Here is an 18,378-nt window from a genome sequence, read left to right as displayed (position 1 = left end):
TATACAAGTGATTGAAGCTTTTGAATCAATCAGTTGCAGTTTTCTGGGTCATCGGTTGCAACATTGGTGCAGGCGCCGCCGAGCTTGTAGCATCTTCGGTGGATGGTTCCAGCACATGTGCAGCTGGTCGCAGATGGCATATCCATGGCGGCTTCCATCGGGGCGGGAGGAACTTGCGGTCGGGGGGCGGCGGAGAAGTGGGCAAGGACGCTGAGGTTGGAGATAGGGACCTGCATGGGATTGGTGCTAGCCGGCGGCAGGATCCAAAGAAGAAGACAAGGAGTGTGGCCACCAGCGCGCTAGGCTGAGAGAGGAGGGGATCGGGAGAAAGAAAAGGGATAAGGTGGGCCATGGTGATGCACAAGGCGTACAATCGGGGCTCATGAGCGACCGGCCGAATCCTTCAACCGGCCTACCGCGCCCAAACGTTTACCTAGTCAAATCACCGTTTGATTGATTTAATTTAGTTCGTGCAGTCAGTCCCATCGTGCCCGTGCTCTACATATCCGCGGGACAACGACGGACCGCATCCAGGCCCTACCCGCCTCTCCGATTTCCCACATCGTACCCTCCCTCAGGCCCACTCTCTCTCGCCACACAGTCAACCGCATCATGGCGGCGGCCGGGCTCGCGCTCTCGGTGCGCCCCGCGCAGCCGTCGACGCGCGTGCCGCGGAGGACTCTCGCGCCGTCGCTGCCGCACGGGCGCCTCGCCTTCGCCCGCCGCGCGAGCGCCCCTCCTCCGTTGCTGCCGCCTCGCGCGCGCCCCGGCGTCGCGTGCCGCGCCGCCACGGCCTTCCAGAAGCTCGACGCCGTCGGTGAGTCCCCCACTCCCGCCCGCCCCGTGCTACGCGCGGGCTGGACATTCTGCTCTGCAACCTCGCGGCGCTGATTCTCTGCGGCTTTGCGCGACTGACTGGCTGACTGAATGCGGATTGTCTGTCGCGCGCGCGTGCAGCGGTGCGTGAGGAGGAGGAGGCCTTCAGGGAGGCGGCGGCGGCGGGGCACACGCTGCTGCCCCTCCAGCGCTGCATCTTCTCCGACCACCTCACGCCGGTGCTCGCCTACCGCTGCCTCGTCCGGGAGGACGACCGCGAGGCGCCCAGCTTCCTCTTCGAGTCCGTCGAGCAGGCCTCCGAGGGCACCAACGTGGTTCGTCCCTGAACCGACGGCCTCACGATTGGCTGATGTTTATTATCCATTCGTATCCTCCCAAGAGAAAATCGGAATCATTTGAATCTGTCGCGTGCCGGGTTGTTGGTTGGCCTGCAATCTGCAATCTGCAGGGGAGGTACAGCGTGGTGGGGGCGCAGCCGGCCATGGAGATCGTGGCCAAGGCCAACCAGGTGACGGTCATGGACCACGAGATGAGGACCAAGGAGGAGCAGTACGCGGCTGACCCGATGACCGTCCCAAGGGACATCATGGAGCAGTGGAATCCGCAGATTACGCTTGATGGCCTGCCTGATGCCTTTTGTGGTAAGAGTTATATACGTGTGTCACTTTCACCTTATTGCTCTACAAATTCTGTGATGTAGTGGGGCATGCAGTTAGTGCTTGCTAATTAAGCATATTAACATGGTCCTTTTTGGCCATGCCACATTGGGTTGAACAGATCCATTGTGGATGCCTTTTTCATCTACAGAGTGTGATCTTCATCCTTTGTTGAGCGCTGGTTATGTTTTTCAGAAGAATCTTAATTGTGTTTGGAAAATATATAGGAGGATGGGTTGGATTCTTCTCATATGATACGGTGCGTTATGTTGAGACAAAGAAGCTTCCGTTTTCTAAGGCGCCAGAGGATGATAGGAACCTTCCTGACATTCATTTAGGCCTCTACAATGACGTAGTCGTTTTTGATCATGTTGAAAAGGTATGGGTAATTACGGAACACGTTTATGCATTTTCCTTAATTTCATATCATTTGATTTCTATATATATTTGTTGTATATCCAATTTTCCTTATTCTAAATATATTTGCGAGACTGAAGCAAATTCTTGATAAGAATGCATATCAGTTATGAGCTTATATAAAATACATCTCAAATAAGCTAATTTCTTCAGATATTTCAAGGCATTTGCCTCATATGATGTGTTTTGTTCGATGCAGAAAACACATGTTATTCATTGGGTGAGGTTGGACTGCTATCACTCAATTGATGAAGCATACGAAGATGGGAAAAACCGGTTGGAAGCTTTGTTATCAAGATTGCATAGCAGTAATGTGTGAGTTGTGAAATTTGGCCAACTCCTTTTATATGTGTTAGTTCCTTTTCTTCTAATTTTCTATTTCCCACTGATCTAGTTCAATGAAATATTGATGTAGCCCAACCCTTTCTGCTGGATCTATTAAGCTTAACGTTGGGCAATTCGGCTCAGCGCTACAAAAATCAACAATGTCTAGCGAGGACTATAAGAAGTCTGTTGTGCAAGCAAAAGAGCACATTCTAGCAGGTGATATTTTTCAAGTAGTACTAAGCCAACGTTTTGAGAGACGTACATTCGCCGACCCTTTTGAGGTGTATCGCGCGTTGCGTATTGTCAACCCTAGTCCTTATATGGCCTATCTACAGGTAATGTGAATATTGGCAGTATTCTATGCGGGAAAAGTCATGATCGTGACACATAATAATCAGTAAGGTTAATCTCCTGTAACATTATTGCAGGCACGAGGTTGTATTCTTGTAGCATCAAGTCCTGAGATTCTTACTCGGGTCGCAAAGGTAAGCCAAAATAGGGAGTTTTATCTTTTGCATCTTTTGTTATGGGCTTGCTTCCAAACCTTGTTTGTAACTGCAATATGTAGTGGAAGTTAACCTTTCGTATCGAATGTGTTATCTATTTGCTTTACAAGATGGAGACAATTTTATAGTTATCATTCTGTTGTTGTGTGCTAATAATTCAAGAAAGATATTGCAGGAACTCTTTGATATTTGCATGACCACAATCTTCTAGAAAAGTTGTAGGTGCCAAATGAACAACATGACCTGTTATTTTTCCTTTTCTCAGAGGACAGTTGTCAATCGGCCTCTTGCTGGAACAATCCGTAGAGGAAAAACAAAAGCTGAAGACAAGGTTTTAGAACAGCTCCTGTTGAGTGACGAAAAACAGCGTGCCGAGCACATTATGTTAGTAGATCTAGGTCGGAATGATGTTGGAAAGGTTTGTCTTTCACCCATTTATTTTATAGTTTCCATTCAATTCAATCTCTAATACATTTCACAATTTGCCAAATAAAGATTGGTAAGGTACCCATGTGCCATCAAGTTCCTCCTGGCCACCATTTATTCCGGCTGGCAACTATTGACATCCATTTCCATTTTGTTAGTGGCGCATTAGTGATAATAAAATCTATACTTAGTTAGATCCAGTGGAATTTTATCCTAATTTCAAGCAAGCAATCTTGTTTGATCAAAACCTGTTGGCTGTTTTGGTACACTTTTGACTTCATCTAGTTTGAGTTGTGTTCAACTTCGCCATTTTTTCCAGGTGTCCAAACCAGGAACAGTAAAGGTGGAGAAATTGATGAATATTGAGCGATATTCTCATGTCATGCATATTAGCTCGACGGTAAGTCAGTCTAATTCTTCAGACAAACAACTTCAAAGTCATTTGATGCAATATCATAATATACACAATCAACATTGTATATCTTCTCCATTTTCTTGAAGCAAATAGATCTAACGATATCCATTTGTTTTTGATGAAATTGTGTTATTCTCATAATGTGTGGGTCTACTTCTGTAGGTTACTGGGGAGCTGTGTGATGATCTTACATGTTAGGATGCCCTGCGAGCTGCATTGCCTGTTGGAACCGTCAGTGGTGCTCCCAAGGTAAGTGCATGCTTGCTGCTATCACATCATCATCTAGATGCATTGAAACTGAAAAACTGTTTTGGAAAAAACAACGGCGATGCAGTATAGATAAGTGTCAAATCAATCATATTTCTTCGAATTCTAGAAAGCTGTTGTTGAAATTCAATTCGTCCATGATTCAACCCTGAATTCACTGAGCAAGCCCCCACATGCTTCCTTCTGAAACTCACCAGGTGAGAGCGATGGAGCTGATCGACGAGATGGAAGTGACGATGCGCGGTCCATACAGCGGCGGCTTCGGTCAGATCTCCTTCCATGGCGACATGGACATCGCCCTCGCGCTGCGCACCATTGTCTTCCCGACGGCGTCCCGGTTCGACACCATGTACTCATATGCCGCCGACAGCAGCAACGCACGCCAGGAGTGGGTGGCGCACCTTCAGACCGGCGCCGGGATCGTCGCCGACAGCAAGCCGGACGACGAGCAGCAGGAGTGCCAGAACAAGGCAGCCGGCCTCGCTCGTGCCATCGATCTTGCCGAGTCGACGTTCCTGGATTTCTCCGGCATGTAGGGCATGTTTGCTTTCATTTCTCCGCTTTTGAAGCCTGTGGCAGAGACCTTCAGAGCGTGCGTGTTTGCTGTGGGTTCTTTGCTGCTCCGAATAAACAGTAGTAGCTAGTGTAATAAGTTCAGTCAATAAAATGTACAGCAGACTGGACACTTGCTTTTCTGCCATTCCATTATATTTATGTTTCGTGATATTTTGTTTAACAGAATTGTTCAAGCATGATATCTTTGCTCTGATGGTGTCAGTTTTCTGGTAATTTTACAGGTAAAATTTACCACAAGTATTACAAAATTCGCCAGATAGTTGTTACTATGACAATATAAAGAACATTACTGTGTGAACCAATCATGGATTGAGTTAATATAGCCTGCAAAATCACCCATGGGTTAGTATGTTCAAAAACTTTGTAAGGAAAAGAACAAGCAGATGTCACCCTGAATATCTAGCACAGACTAAGGACTAACAAAATTGTTCACCTTGTACAAGTACAAACATCAACCGAGACTAGAACAGCAACGGCAGTGCATGCCCTGAGTTTTATCTCCGTGATTTCCGGTACCGTTCTTCCTCTTCGTCACCCCTTCTTTCGTGACGGCGACCAGAGTCTCTGTCGTGCCTAGACCGTCTGCTCTCTGATCTATCTTCTCTTCCCCTGTCATCGCCTCTCTGCCTGTCGCCTCTTGATCTCTCAGGGGATTTCTCATGCCTGTTCCTGTCCCTATCTTTTGTGTCTGATCTATCTTCTCTTCCCCTGTCATCGCCTCTCTGCCTGTCACCTCTTGATCTCTCGGGGGATTTCTCGTGCCTGTTCCTGTCACTATCTTTTGTGTCTCTATCGCCGTGTCTCGACCTAGAATCTCGGTCCCTGTGCAACTCTGATCTTGAGGATTGACCATCCCTATCCCCTGATCTCGTCTCTTCTTTATTCCTGTCAGGGAAATTTTTGTGGCTCTTTGGTGGATTTTGGTGCATTCCTCTGAAAATAGAATTCATGAAATCAGAATTAGCTGCCAAGCAATGGCTTACTGGAACGACTGAACAACATTACTGATGAACCATACGACCAAGTATAAAGGACATATTTCCAGCCAGGCAACAATAAAAATGCGCACCCATAACCATAAATTGGTGAGTTATTATTACAGTACATTCAGTGAAGCATGTAGCATGCTGCAAAAATATCATAAGTCATGCCCAAAGCGACAATCTCTAGCATACAGCCATATCTAGCGCAATGCAATAAAAAAAATGGTGCTTGTGTTTCCAACAACAAATGTTAAAACCTCTGGCAATGTGGGAATGTTCTCCGAAACGACATATCTGCTACGGACTTCATGAAATATATTTTGCAGGTAATGGCTCATCCAACTGAAGTACAAACACTAAAGGCCTAACTGTTATAAGCACAAGTTTTCAGCATATTTCCTTGATAAAATATCAATATAAATACTCTAAACGGACGTCGTGGCGAAATGATAAGCAACTCATTTTCTATTAATAACTAAACTGGCAATATAACACGTTCATATTGCGAGAAAACTTATCGTGGAAATTAACACAAACTATGTAGTCTGTTGCCATGTGTGCTCTCCTATATAACTACTTGGTAGATGCACAAGCAGGACAGTTACCTGCTCATCATGTGAAAATCTGCAGGAAGCTCCGCGACTGCACTCGCCTTTCTGGAAAGCGTAGCAGACGCCACGGCCCTGGACAGCTACCTGCTCATCATGCGAAAATCTGCAGGAATCTCCCCGACTGCATTCGCCTTTCTGGAAAGCATAGCAGATGCCACGGGATTCCCCCTTATTTTGTGGACCACGGTGCCTGTCATGCTCCCATTTTGGGTCATCCTCCTTAGAACCCCAACCAGTGTTTGCATTTCTCTGAAATATAACCATGAACACCAGAATTAGTTGGCAATCATGACGGTTCAGTGGAAGTACTTAAGAAGGTTACCGATAAACTATAGGGCCTAGTACAAAGGGCAAATGTTTCCAGCCAAGTAACATTATAATAACACATTTGTAATCCAATATTAGTGATTGGTTTGTGCATTTGGAGAAGCAGATAACTATTGCGGAAATAACAATAAAATTGTCCGAAAGTAAATAATCTATAGCATGTAACCAAACCTAGAACAAGTCAACAATGGCATAAATGGAGCATGTACTTGCAACAACTACTGGTCGTTCACCCCATTCTTTCATTGAATTCTGCAACATATGCTTTGGAAGGTTATAAGGTCATTTGACTGAAGTAAAATGATGACCACAACAAATGTAAAGGCCTTACTGTACAAGTATAAGTTTCCGGCATATCTTTATCTTGAGAAATGCAGGTGTACATTATTACCACAGACTGTTATTTCACAGACGATTGGAGTGAACTGTCAGGAACTAATTTTCTACTCCCTCCGTAACTTGATATAAGACGTTTTTGACACTATCGTGAAAGAACTTCTCTCGTGCAAATTACTACGAGGCAGGTTGTGAATCGCTTGTGTGCATTCCTAACGAATAAGCAGTAAAGCCCTTGCTTTTACACTGGACCAGTACCCTGCCATGAACCCTGGTTGTATTTATTTGTATATAGTCCTGCTGCAATTAGGCAACAGACTCTGTTGTCCTTGTAACTATTCTAGATAGCCTAGTTAGTCTAGTTAGTCTAGATAGTCTAGTTAGTGTTTTATTTCTGTAAGACCTTGGTGCTCTGTTTTTCTAATAAATGGCTGTGGGTCTTTTTGCCTCACAGTGTTCAGTCAAAAAAAAAATCACTGCGAGCACGATGGTGAATAGGTTGTGTGTATTGCTAGCAAAAAAAAATTGAATAACAATTTGAAAATTTGAGAAGCAGGATAGATACCTGTTCATCATGGGAATATTTGCAGGCATCTCCACGGTTGCACTCGCCTTTCTGGAAAGCATAGCACACGCCGCGCTCCTCCCTCTTCTTCTGCAGCTCCTCCTCGTCCTCCTCCTCCTTCTTCTTGTACTTCTCCACATGGTCAACCCTGATGATCCTCCCAAGAACCTTAGCCCCATTCAAATTATCTACGCAGCCGAGACGAAGCGAAACAAACATTAGCAGTTCAGCAAAGCACCATTCGGAATCACACACAGAAGCGGCCTGGTAGGAAAGGGGAAAGGGGCCTCACCGACGGCAAGAACCGTGCTCCTCTGGTCCTCATACGCGACGAACGCGAAGCCCTTGGACTTGCCGGTGGCCTTGTCGCGCACGAGGTTCACGTCGACCACCTCGCCGTACCTGAGAGAGGAGATCGGAAGCCGGTCAGAACCCTGCCAAATCCGTCGGGAGGGGGGAACGGGCGGAAAATCTAGGTCGGGGGGTGCGGTCTGATACTCACTGCGCGAAGACGGCGAGGAGGTCGCCCTCGGTGAGGTCGAAGGGGACGCCGCCGACGAAGACGTAGGCGGAGCCCCTGAACTTGGCGTGCCACGAGGCGTCCTCGCTGAGGCCCAGCGCCGCCTCCTTCTGGTTTATCACCTGCGTCCGCTTCACCTGCGTCAGGGGATTCATCTTCCCCGACTCGCCGCCGCCGCCGCCGCCGCCGCCGCCGAGATGGGTCGGACCCCTCCCCTCCCCTCGCTGGAGGGAACCGGCGGTACTCGTGCGGAATCTTGGGCAGAATTTCTCGAAGGGGCAGCGGATTGGGAGATTTGGAGGGGAAGAAGGTGGGGATTTTTTTGGTTAGGGTTCTTGGCTAGTCCAACCGCCTGGGGTTGGTCCTAGGGTGCAATCTCCACCGTAGATTTTATATCTAACGTCGGTGGTAATGCCACCCCTTTCCAGTCTACGCTAACCCAAAGGGGGAATAAGATTTTTGGACGTTCGATAACCCAAAGGGGGAATGAGATTTTTGAACTGCGGCCTAACCGGCGTCTTACACAGAGACTGCGGCCTAGCCAGAAAAATCACTATCGCCGCTGCAGATCCATGCCATTTGCCTCAAGTCGCTATCCATAGACCTCACTTTGAAGCAACGCCAAACAAGCTGCTCTGGCTATGGTGATCGAGTTAGCTCCAAGACAATGTCTCCATGAAGGTCAATGATGAAGTAATCGCTGCCATTTTCTATCCCAGAAGGGGAGCATGGTTTTCCCCCAAAGCAAAGACCATGAGCGGAGGAGAGGAACAATGATGCAGCTCCCCCGACAAGGATTACAACGCCCAGAGGTGTCATTGCCGCTGCTCATGGCACGAAGCCGAGACAAGGTTTCCCCAACTCCCCTCACACCCTCCCCTACACATCAACCACCAGGTCCAAAGACGTCTTTCCCAGCAACCGCTGCCACCTCGAACTAGCTTTTCTTTGAGGTACCTATAGGGGTACGGAAAAGATTGGAATTATATCGATCTCGATTTTTCTGGCAAATTGATGAAAACAAAACTAAGTATAGGTTGGCCAAATGGGACATTATTTGTAGCCCGAAGGACCAAGGTGGCTTGGGTATCGAGAATCTGAAAGTGAAAACTAGGTGTTTACATAGCAAATGGCTCTACAGACTGGTGGTAGAGAGGGATGGGGTGTGGTCTAACACCCTCGATGCGGCTATATCTCCTACGTGTCGAAGCACGACTTAGAGGCATAACCGCATTGAAAGCAATGTCGCAAGTAAGGTAATCTTCATAACAACCCATATAATAGATAATAGGGGGGAAAAGGTACATCGTTGGCTTACACTCGCCACGTCACACAAAGTACATAAATAACATTACAATCATCCAATACACTCATGGTCCGACTACGGTACCAAAATAAAAGATCAACCCCAACATGCGATACGGTCCCGATCGCCCCAACTGGGCACCACTACTGATCATCAGGGAAAGACACATAGTAACGGCGTGAGTCTTCGTCGAACTCCCACTTGAGCTCAAGCGCATCATCTGGAACGGAGTCATCGGGCCCTGCATCTGGTTTGGAAGGAATCTGTGAGCCACGGGGACTCAGCAATCTCGCATCCTCGCGATCAAGACTATTTAAGCTTATAGGTAAGGCAAAGTAATATGTGGAGCTGCAGCAAGCGACTAGCATATATGGTGGCTAACCCATTCGCAAAAGAGAGCGAGAAGAGAAGGCAAAACATGAACGAAGAACTAGAGAACAACCTACGGCAAACATTACTCCAACACCGTGTTCACTTCCCGGACTCCGCCGAGAAGAGACCATCACGGTAACACACGCGGTTGAATCAGTTTAATTAAGTTAAGGTTCAAGTTATCTACAATCGGACATTAACAAATTCCCATCTGCCCATAACCGCGGGCACGACTTTCGAAAGTTCAAATCCCTGCAGGGGAGTCCCAACTTAGCCCATCACAAGCTCTCACGGTCAACGAAGGATAAACCTTCTCCCGAGACATTCCGATCAGACTCGGTATCTCGGTTCTACAAGACAACTTCGACAAATATAAAACAAGTCCAGCAACACCGCCCAAATGTGCCGACAAATCCCGATAGGAGCTGCACATATCTTGTTCTCAGGGCACACTCAGATGAGACATCCTACGAATAAAACCAAACCTCAAGTTTCCCCAAGGTGGCCCCGCAGTCTGCTCGGTCGGACCAACACTCAGAGGAGCACTGACCCAGGGGGGGGGGTTTAAATCAAGATGACCCTCGGGCTCCGGAAACCCAAGGGAAAAAGAGGCTAGGTGGTAAATGATAAAACCAAGGTTGGGCATTGCTGGAGGAGTTTTATTCAAGGCGAATTGTCAAGGGGTTCCCATTATCACCCAACCGCGTAAGGAACGCAAAATCCGGGAACATAACACCGATATGACGGAAACTAGGGCGACAAGAGTGGAACAAAACACTAGGCAAAAGGCCGAGCCTTTCACCCTTTACCAAGTATATAGATGCATTTAAGATAACAAGATAATATAGTGATATCCCAACAAAAAAACAATGTTCCAACAAGGAACGGTCTCCAATCTTCACCTGCAACTAGCAACGCTATAAGAGGGGCTGAGCAAAGCGGTAACATAGCCAATCAACGGTTTGCTAGGACATGGTGGGTTAGAGGTTTGACATGGCAATTTGGGAGGCATGATAAGCAAGTGGTAGGCATCGTAGCATAGGCATAGCAAAAGAGCGAGCATCTAGCAAGCAAAGATAGAAGTGATTTCGAGGGTATGATCATCTTGCCTGCAAAGTTGTCAGAGTTGACTAGATCCTCGAAAGCAAACTCAACGGGCTCCTCGTTAGTGAACTCGTCTCCCGGCTCTACCCAAACAAGACAAACAAGCAAAAGGAACACAATCAACCACGTGCAAAGCTCAAACAACATGATGCAAACATGGTATGCTATGCGGGATGCAACACGTGATGCATATGCAAGATTTGACAAGGAATGATTGAACCTGGCCTCAACTTGGAAATCCAAGAGTGCCACTGGAAAGGTGAGGTGATTTTGGTTGAAATCCATATAAAGATCACCGGAATCGGATGCACGGTTTGGAAATGACAAGCAAAACAAATATGGCATCGGTCTGCGATAAACAGCAAGTAGCCATCTAAATGCATTAAGTTAATTATGCTACAACACTCAAACATGGCAACAAAATACATGGCAGGGATCCACTCATAATGCTTGACAAAAGATGAACACTGAGCTACGGCCAATTCATCCATTAACAGGTTCAAACAAGCATGGCAAAAGTGCAAATGATAAACAGGTTTCAGACTTAGTGAAATTAACACAAGTATGGAATTTCAGATCAGGTAGCACACTTTGGAGCACGAAAACTATATGCTACAGAAACTTAACATGGCAAAGCAAGGCATGACATGAAGCTACTCAAAGCACTTAACAAAAGTCCCTTAGTGACCTTGAACCAAAAGGGATCAGAAAATACAATTGCAAGCGTGTGAACATGGCAAAAACATAATCAGGTTACACACTTAGTGAAAAACTGGAGCATGCAAATATGTTAACGAGTAGGCATGTTCACGAGCTCGATGCACTCACTACAGAGCATGGCATGATAATCTAAGCATACACCCAACAAGAATACATATTATATAATCTAGACATGACAAGAACAACAACATAGCATGCACGGATCAACAACAACATCCTCGGCAAAATCGCTAACAAGTAAACAATCTGTCAGGATTCACGAAATAGCAAAAGTAGAGCTCGATTGACTCAAGCTAGGGTGCTCCATAATTGCAAACAAAGACATGGATGGATATAGCACCACAATATTAACAAATCATCCTTATTGATCATCCTCAAAAGAGGCACGGATCACTAGGAAACAACATGAACATATGGCATATTGATAAAAACAGATCAAGGACTTAGTGAACTTCTAAGTCCCTGAAATCAGCATTAACGAATGCACTACTTTGCAAGCTTGTACTAGTCATCACACATATCACAAAAATACATGGTAAGCACCTTTGTAAAGATTGCAAAGCATATAAGAAAACTCATGTAGAGCTCAGGAGCATATCATGCACACATTAATCATGGCAAAAATGACAAATAGCTAATTGATGCAGCAGATCTGACAATTATCTCAAATAGCTCTCTTCCAACAGCATTTCGGGCATCAAGATGAGCTCAAATGAAAATGATGCAATGAGATGGAATGATGTGCTCTCTGAGGCGAACATTTTGATATGCTACACGCCCAAAACGGAGTTACGGATGCGGAGTTACGGCATGATGAAAAATGCACAATATCTAGGGTTTCGGGGATAAAAAGTCAACCGTCCGGATCTAGATCTGAGATCACTGTAGCAGCACGGGAAACGAGGTTCGCCGGGGTTGAGGAAGAACTCGCCGGACTTGGCGCTCGCCGGAGTTCGTCGGGGGACTTGGTGAGGAGGGCGCCGGCCGGAGCTCCTCAGGCGGCGAGGTGGCGGAGCCGGCGCGGCAAGGTGCGGCGGCGACCGGGCGGTGGAGGTGGCGTGACATCGGGGCGGAGGTGGCGCCAGCGACCGGACGACGACGGCGGCGCGGCGAGGCTGCTTCGGGCGCGAGCGGCGCTCGGGAGGAAGAAGCGGGTGCGGGGCGGCGCGCTCCTTCGGGCCACGGGGGCTCGCAGCGGGCCGCGCGGGCCGGCGTGGCTGTGGGTGGCGGCGCGCCACGTGGTGGCCCCCGGTTGGCTGCGGGCGGCGGCGGAGATGTGTCTGATTAGGCGACGGACATGTCCGGCGGCGGCGGGGGGATTTTTAGGATTTGGAAAGGAGGGGATCCGGGAATTTCGGAGGGGGGGTCTATATATAGGCATAAGAGGAGCTAGGAGAGTCCAAATGAGATGCGGTTTGCGGCCACGCGATCGTGATCGAATGCTCTAGATGATGGAGAGGGTTTAGGTGGGTTTTGGGCCAAAATGGAAGGGTGTTGGGCTGCAACACACACGAGGCCTTCTCGATCCCTCGGTTAACCGTTGGAGCATCAAAGGAAGTCCAAATGGTACGAAACTTGATAGGCGGGCTACCGGTAGTAAACCAAGGCCGCATGGCAAGTCTCGGTCCAATCCGGAAATGTTTAACCCCCACACACGAAAAGAAGGTAGAAAGGACCACCGGAGGAGATAGGAGCGCCGGAATGCAAAACGGACAACGGGGAAAATGCTTGGATACATGAGACGAACACGTATGCAAATGCAATGCACATGATGACATGATATGAGATGCATGACAACGACAACAACACACGGAGACAAAAACCCGAACCCGAGGAAATTAAATAACTTAGCGCCTGAAACAGCAAGAGTTGGGATACATATAAGGTAAATTACATCCGGGGTGTTACAACACTCCACCACTACGAAAGGATCTCGTCCCGAGATCTAGGACTGGAAGAACGCCGGGTACCCAGAACGGAGGTGATCCTCGCGTTCCCAGGTGGCTTCACGCTCGGAATGGTGCGACCACTTGACTTTGAGGAATTTGATTGACTTATTGCGAGTCTTGCGTTCAGTCTCTTCAAGAATAGCAACGGGGTGCTCACGATAAGAGAGATCTTCTTGGAGATCAATGTCTTCGAAGTTGACGGTGCGATCAGGAGTCTTGAAGCACTTGCGGAGCTAAGAGACATGGAACACGTCGTGCACATTTGCAAAGTTTGAAGGAATCTCGAGTTGATATGCGAGATCGCCTCTCTTGCTGACGATCTTGAAAGGACCCACGTATCTAGGGGCAAGCTTCCCTTTGATACCGAAGCGACGAGTACCTTTCATTGGAGAGACGCGGAGGTAAACATGATCTCCGATCTCGAAGGCCAAATCACGATGCTTACTATCATAGTAGCTCTTCTGCGCGATTGCGCTACTTTGAGGTTATCACGTATGACTTTGCACATCTCCTGTGCCTCTGTGATCAAGTCATTTTTCAGAAGTTGATGTTCACCGGTTTCTGACCAGTTAAGAGGAGTACGACACTTCCTGCCATACATAATTTCGAATGGGGCCTTGCCCGAACTTGCTTGAAAACTATTGTTGTAGGAGAATTCGGCATATGGAAGACAATCTTCCCACTTCATGCCGAAAGAGATAACGCAAGCCCTGAGCATATCTTCAAGAATCTGATTGACACGCTCGACTTGACCGCTAGTTTGAGGATGGAAAGCTGTGCTGAAGCGGATATTGGTGCCCATGGCCTTCTGAAAAGAATCCCAAAACTTGGAGGTAAAGATGCTACCACGGTCTAAAGAGATCACCTGTGGAATGCCATGCAGCGAGACAATCCGAGAGGTATAAAACTCCGCCAATTGAGCTGCAGTGATAGACTCTTTGATAGGCAGAAAGTGAGCCACTTTAGTGAGTTTGTTGATGACAACGAATATAGCATCATTGCCACGTTTGGACTTTGGAAACCCAGTCACGAAGTCCATCTCAATGTGGTCAAACTTCCATTCTGGAATGGCAAGAGGTTGGAGGAGACCAGCTGGTCATTGGTGTTCTGCCTTCACTCTTCTGCAGACATCACATTCATTCACGAACTGAGCAATCTCGCGCTTCATTCGAGTCCACCAATAAGCCTGTTTGAGGTCCTGATACATCTTCGTACTCCCAGGATGGATGGAGAGGAGTGAATTGTGAGCCTCATTCATGATAACTTTACGATGGTCACCTTTGGGCACAACAATACGATCCTCGAAGAAGAGAGTATCCTTGTCATCAAGGTGGTGGCACTTGTACTTGGGTTGACTCTTGGCAATCCCAATCTTCACCTTCTTCACCATAGCATCAAGAAGTTGAGCCTCGCGAATCTGATCTTCCAAAGTAGGAGAGACTTGAAGGTTGGCAAGGAAACCTTGAGGAACAACTTGCAGATTGAGTCTGCGGAAAGCTTCACAAAGCTCGGGTTGGTAAGGCTTGATAATGAGACTGTTGCAATAAGCCTTCCTGCTCAAAGCGTCAGCAATCACATTGGCCTTGCTTGGAGTATACTCGATACTCGGATTATACTCTTGAATCATTTCGACCCAACGAGTCTGCCTGAGGTTGAGATTAGGCTGAGTGAAGATGTACTTGAGACTCTTGTGGTCAGTGAAGATGTCCACTTTTCTTCCCAATAAGAGATGTCTCCAAGTCAATAGAGCATGCACAACTGCCACCAACTCAAGGTCATGAGTGGGGTAGTTCTTCTCGCTGGGCTTCAACTGGCGAGAGGTATAAGCCACAACTTTCTTCTCTTGCATCAACACTGCACCAAGAACTTGAAGAGAGGCATCGCAGAAGACCTCGAACGGGTTGGATTCATCAGGAGGAGTAAGAACTGGAGCAGTGACCAATTTCTCTTTCAAAGTGTTGAAAGCGATGTCACATTCCGGAGACCAAACATACTTGACGTGCTTCTAGAGAAGGTTTGAAAGAGGCTTCACGATCTTTGAAAAGTTCTCAATGAACCTTCGACAGTAGCTTGCGAGGCCAAGGAAGCTGCGGAGTTGCTTCACGTTCTGAGGTGGTTCCCAATTCACAATTGCAGACACCTTCTCAGGATTCACCGCTATGCCCTTGGCAGAGATGATATGCCCAAGATAGAGAATCTCATCGAGCCAAAACTCGCACTTTGAGAACTTGGCGTAGAACTGATGTTCCCTGAGCTTATCGAGCACCAAACGCAAGTGCTTGGCATAATTTTCCTTGTTCTTCGAAAAGACCAGAATGTCATCCAGATAGACCAAGACAAGTTGTGTAGGCGTTGAAGATGAAGTTCATCATGCGAGAGAAAGTCGGAGGAGCGTTGACGAGGCCAAAAGACATGACAATGTATTCATATGAACCATAGCTTGTTCTGAAAGCCAGGGTTGGGTGGGTGGGAAGATCCAATGCCACCTTTGCTCTTCTACTGATACGGCTGACGGAACGAAGGAGGAGGAAGCCAATACTTCTGCTGCTTAGCCACTTGAGTTGAGGAAGAAGGAGTAGCATCTCTGACTCGCTTCTTGGAAGCATCACACTTCAATTGAGCAGCCTCTTGCTTCAATGCCATGTTGTAAAACTCATCGTACCTCACGGGCTCAAAGAGAACAAGAGCTAGCTGGATTTCTTCTCTGAGACCACCCCTGAACTGGTATATCATGCTCTTCTCGTCAGGGACGTCCTGCTTAGCAAAGCGGGCGAGCTTCTGAAACATCTTGTTGTACTCATAGACAGACATAGAGCCTTGCTTCAGGTTGCGGAATTCCTCACGCTTGCTTTCAACCACGCTCTGAGGAATATGATGAGCTTTGAAGTCTTGACGGAATTCATCCCAGGTAATCACACGGCCTCCTCTGGAATCTTTGTACTCCTGAAACCATTCTACAGCTTGGTCTTTGAGTTGGAAGGAAGCGAACTTGACAAAGTCCTCAGGCCTAACGTTACTACACTCGAAATACTTGCACAAGTCCATGAGCCAATCATCAGCATCAGTTGCCTCAACACAATTGCTGAAAGTCTTTGGCTGGTTAGCAAGGAACTGGTTGAGTGTAGCAAAGTGATTCTGATTGTTGCCTTGGTTGCCTTGGTTCGCTTGGTTGCGCTCTTGAAGAATTTGCATGATCAGCTGCGTGTTTGCATTGGTAGCGGCCATCACAGCTTTCCATGCCTCCGGAGGTGGAGGTGGTGGTGGCGGATCAGAATTCGGAGTCGTGCACGTTGGAGGAGCCATCCTGAAGAGGTTGACATCCATTAGCACACAGATAGACAAATATTGAAGCTGAACCAAATGGGTTGAAATTGCAACATATAGTCCAGGTGGCAAATGGTAAAACCAAGGTTGGGCATTGCTAGAGGAGTTTTATTCAAGGCGAATTGTCAAGGGGTTCCCATTATCACCCAACCGCGTAAGGAACGCAAAATCCGGAAACATAACACCGATATGACGGAAATTAGGGCGGCAAGAGTGGAACAAAACACTAGGCAAAAGGCCGAGCCTTCCACCCTTTACCAAGTATATAGATGCATTTAAGATAACAAAATAATATAGTGATATCCCAACAAAAAAACAATGTTCCAACAAGGAACGGTCTCCAATCTTCACCTGCAACTAGCAACGCTATAAGAGGGGCTGAGCAAAGCGGTAACATAGCCAATCAACGGTTTGCTAGGGCATGGTGGGTTAGAGGTTTGACATGGCAATTTGGGAGGCATGATAAGCAAGTGGTAGGCATCATAGCATAGGCATAGCAAAAGAGCGAGCATCTAGCAAGCAAAGATAGAAGTGATTTCGAGGGTATGATCATCTTGCCTGCAAAGTTGTCAGAGTTGACTGGATCCTCGAAAGCAAACTCAACGGGCTCCTCGTTAGCGAACTCGTTTCCCGGCTCTACCCAAATAAGACAAACAAGCAAAAGGAACACAATCAACCACGTGCAAAGCTCAAACAACATGATGCAAACATGGTATGCTATGCGGGATGCAATATGTGATGCATATGCAAGATTTGACAAGGAATGATTGAACCTGGCCTCAACTTGGAAATCCAAGAGTTCCACTGGAAAGGTGAGGTGATTTCGGTTGAAACCGATATAAAGATCATCGGAATCGGATGCACGGTTTGGAAATGGCAAGCAAAACAAATATGGCATCGGTCTGCGATAAACAGCAAGTAGCCATCTAAATGCATCAAGTTAATTATGCTACAACACTCAAACATGGCAAAAAAAAAATACATGGAAGGGATCCACTCATAATGCTTGACAAAAGATGAACACTGAGCTACGGCCAATTCATCCATTAACAGGTTCAAACAAGCATGGCAAAAGTGCAAATGATAAACAGGTTTCAGACTTAGTGAAATTAACACAAGTCTGGAATTTCAGATCAGCTAGCACACTTTGGAGCACGAAAACTATATGCTACAGAAACTTAACATGGCAAAGCAAGGCATGACACGAAGCTACTCAAAGCACTTAACAAAAGTCCCTTAGTGACCTTGAGCCAAAAGGGATTAGAAAATACAATTGCAAGCGTGTGAACATGGCAAAAACATAATCAGGTTACACACTTAGTGAAAAACTGGAGCATGCAAATATGTTAACAAGTAGGCATGTTCACGAGCTCGATGCACTCACTACAGAGCATGGCATGACAATATAAGCATACACCCATCAAGAATACATATTATATAAGCTATACATGGCAAGAACAACAATATAGCATGCACGGATCAACAACAACATCCTCGGCAAAATCGCTAACAAGTAAACAATCTGCCAGGATTCACGAAATAGCAAAAGTAGAGCTCGATTGACTCAAGCTATGATGCTCCATAATTGCAAACAAAGATATGGATGGATAGAGCACCACAATATTAATAAATCATCCTTACTGATCATCCTCAAAAGAGGCATGGATCACTAGGAAACAACATGAACATATGGCATATTGATAAAAACAGATCAAGGACTTAGTGAAATTCTAAGTCCCTGAAATCAGCATTAACGAATGCACTACTTTGCAAGCTTGTGCTAGTCATCACACATATAAAAAAATGCATGGTAAGCACCTCTGTAAAGATGGCA

The 18,378-nt window shown here is 46.8% G+C and overlaps 1 protein-coding gene and 1 pseudogene across 1 annotated transcript; one reads left to right on the top strand and one right to left on the bottom strand.

The window, feature by feature from the left end:
• The first annotated feature begins 522 nt into the window (after positions 1-522).
• LOC123105742 (anthranilate synthase alpha subunit 1, chloroplastic-like) lies at positions 523-4,606 on the top strand (annotated as a pseudogene).
• A 406-nt stretch (positions 4,607-5,012) lies between these two features.
• LOC123105743 (zinc finger CCCH domain-containing protein 25) lies at positions 5,013-8,134 on the bottom strand. The gene is made up of 5 exons (XM_044527862.1): positions 7,752-8,134; positions 7,542-7,651; positions 7,250-7,437; positions 6,016-6,270; positions 5,013-5,360 (listed from the first exon to the last, which is right to left on the bottom strand). The coding sequence occupies exons 1-5, from the start codon at positions 7,922-7,924 to the stop codon at positions 5,316-5,318; spliced, it is 771 nt and encodes a 256-aa protein (XP_044383797.1). The 5' UTR covers positions 7,925-8,134; the 3' UTR covers positions 5,013-5,315.
• Between the last annotated feature and the right edge of the window lie 10,244 nt (positions 8,135-18,378).

Source organism: Triticum aestivum, chromosome 5A (genome assembly GCF_018294505.1).
Source record: "Triticum aestivum cultivar Chinese Spring chromosome 5A, IWGSC CS RefSeq v2.1, whole genome shotgun sequence".
In the NCBI taxonomy this organism is placed as follows: domain Eukaryota; kingdom Viridiplantae; phylum Streptophyta; class Magnoliopsida; order Poales; family Poaceae; genus Triticum; species Triticum aestivum.
This window is presented reverse-complemented; position numbering and strand designations above follow the sequence as displayed.

What these genes read in the sequence shown, in the direction of transcription:
- LOC123105743 (XM_044527862.1), bottom strand. Translation starts at nt 7,924, where the DNA reads ATGAATCCCCTGACGCAGGTGAAGCGGACGCAGGTGATAAACCAGAAG. An exon ending in CTCCTCGCCGTCTTCGCGCA is followed by an intron (nt 7,652 to 7,751) that starts GTGAGTATCAGA and finishes CTCCTCTCTCAG; the next exon opens with GTACGGCGAGGTGGTCGACG. An exon ending in GATTTTCACATGATGAGCAG is followed by an intron (nt 5,361 to 6,015) that starts GTAACTGTCCTG and finishes TTCTATTTTCAG; the next exon opens with AGGAATGCACCAAAATCCAC.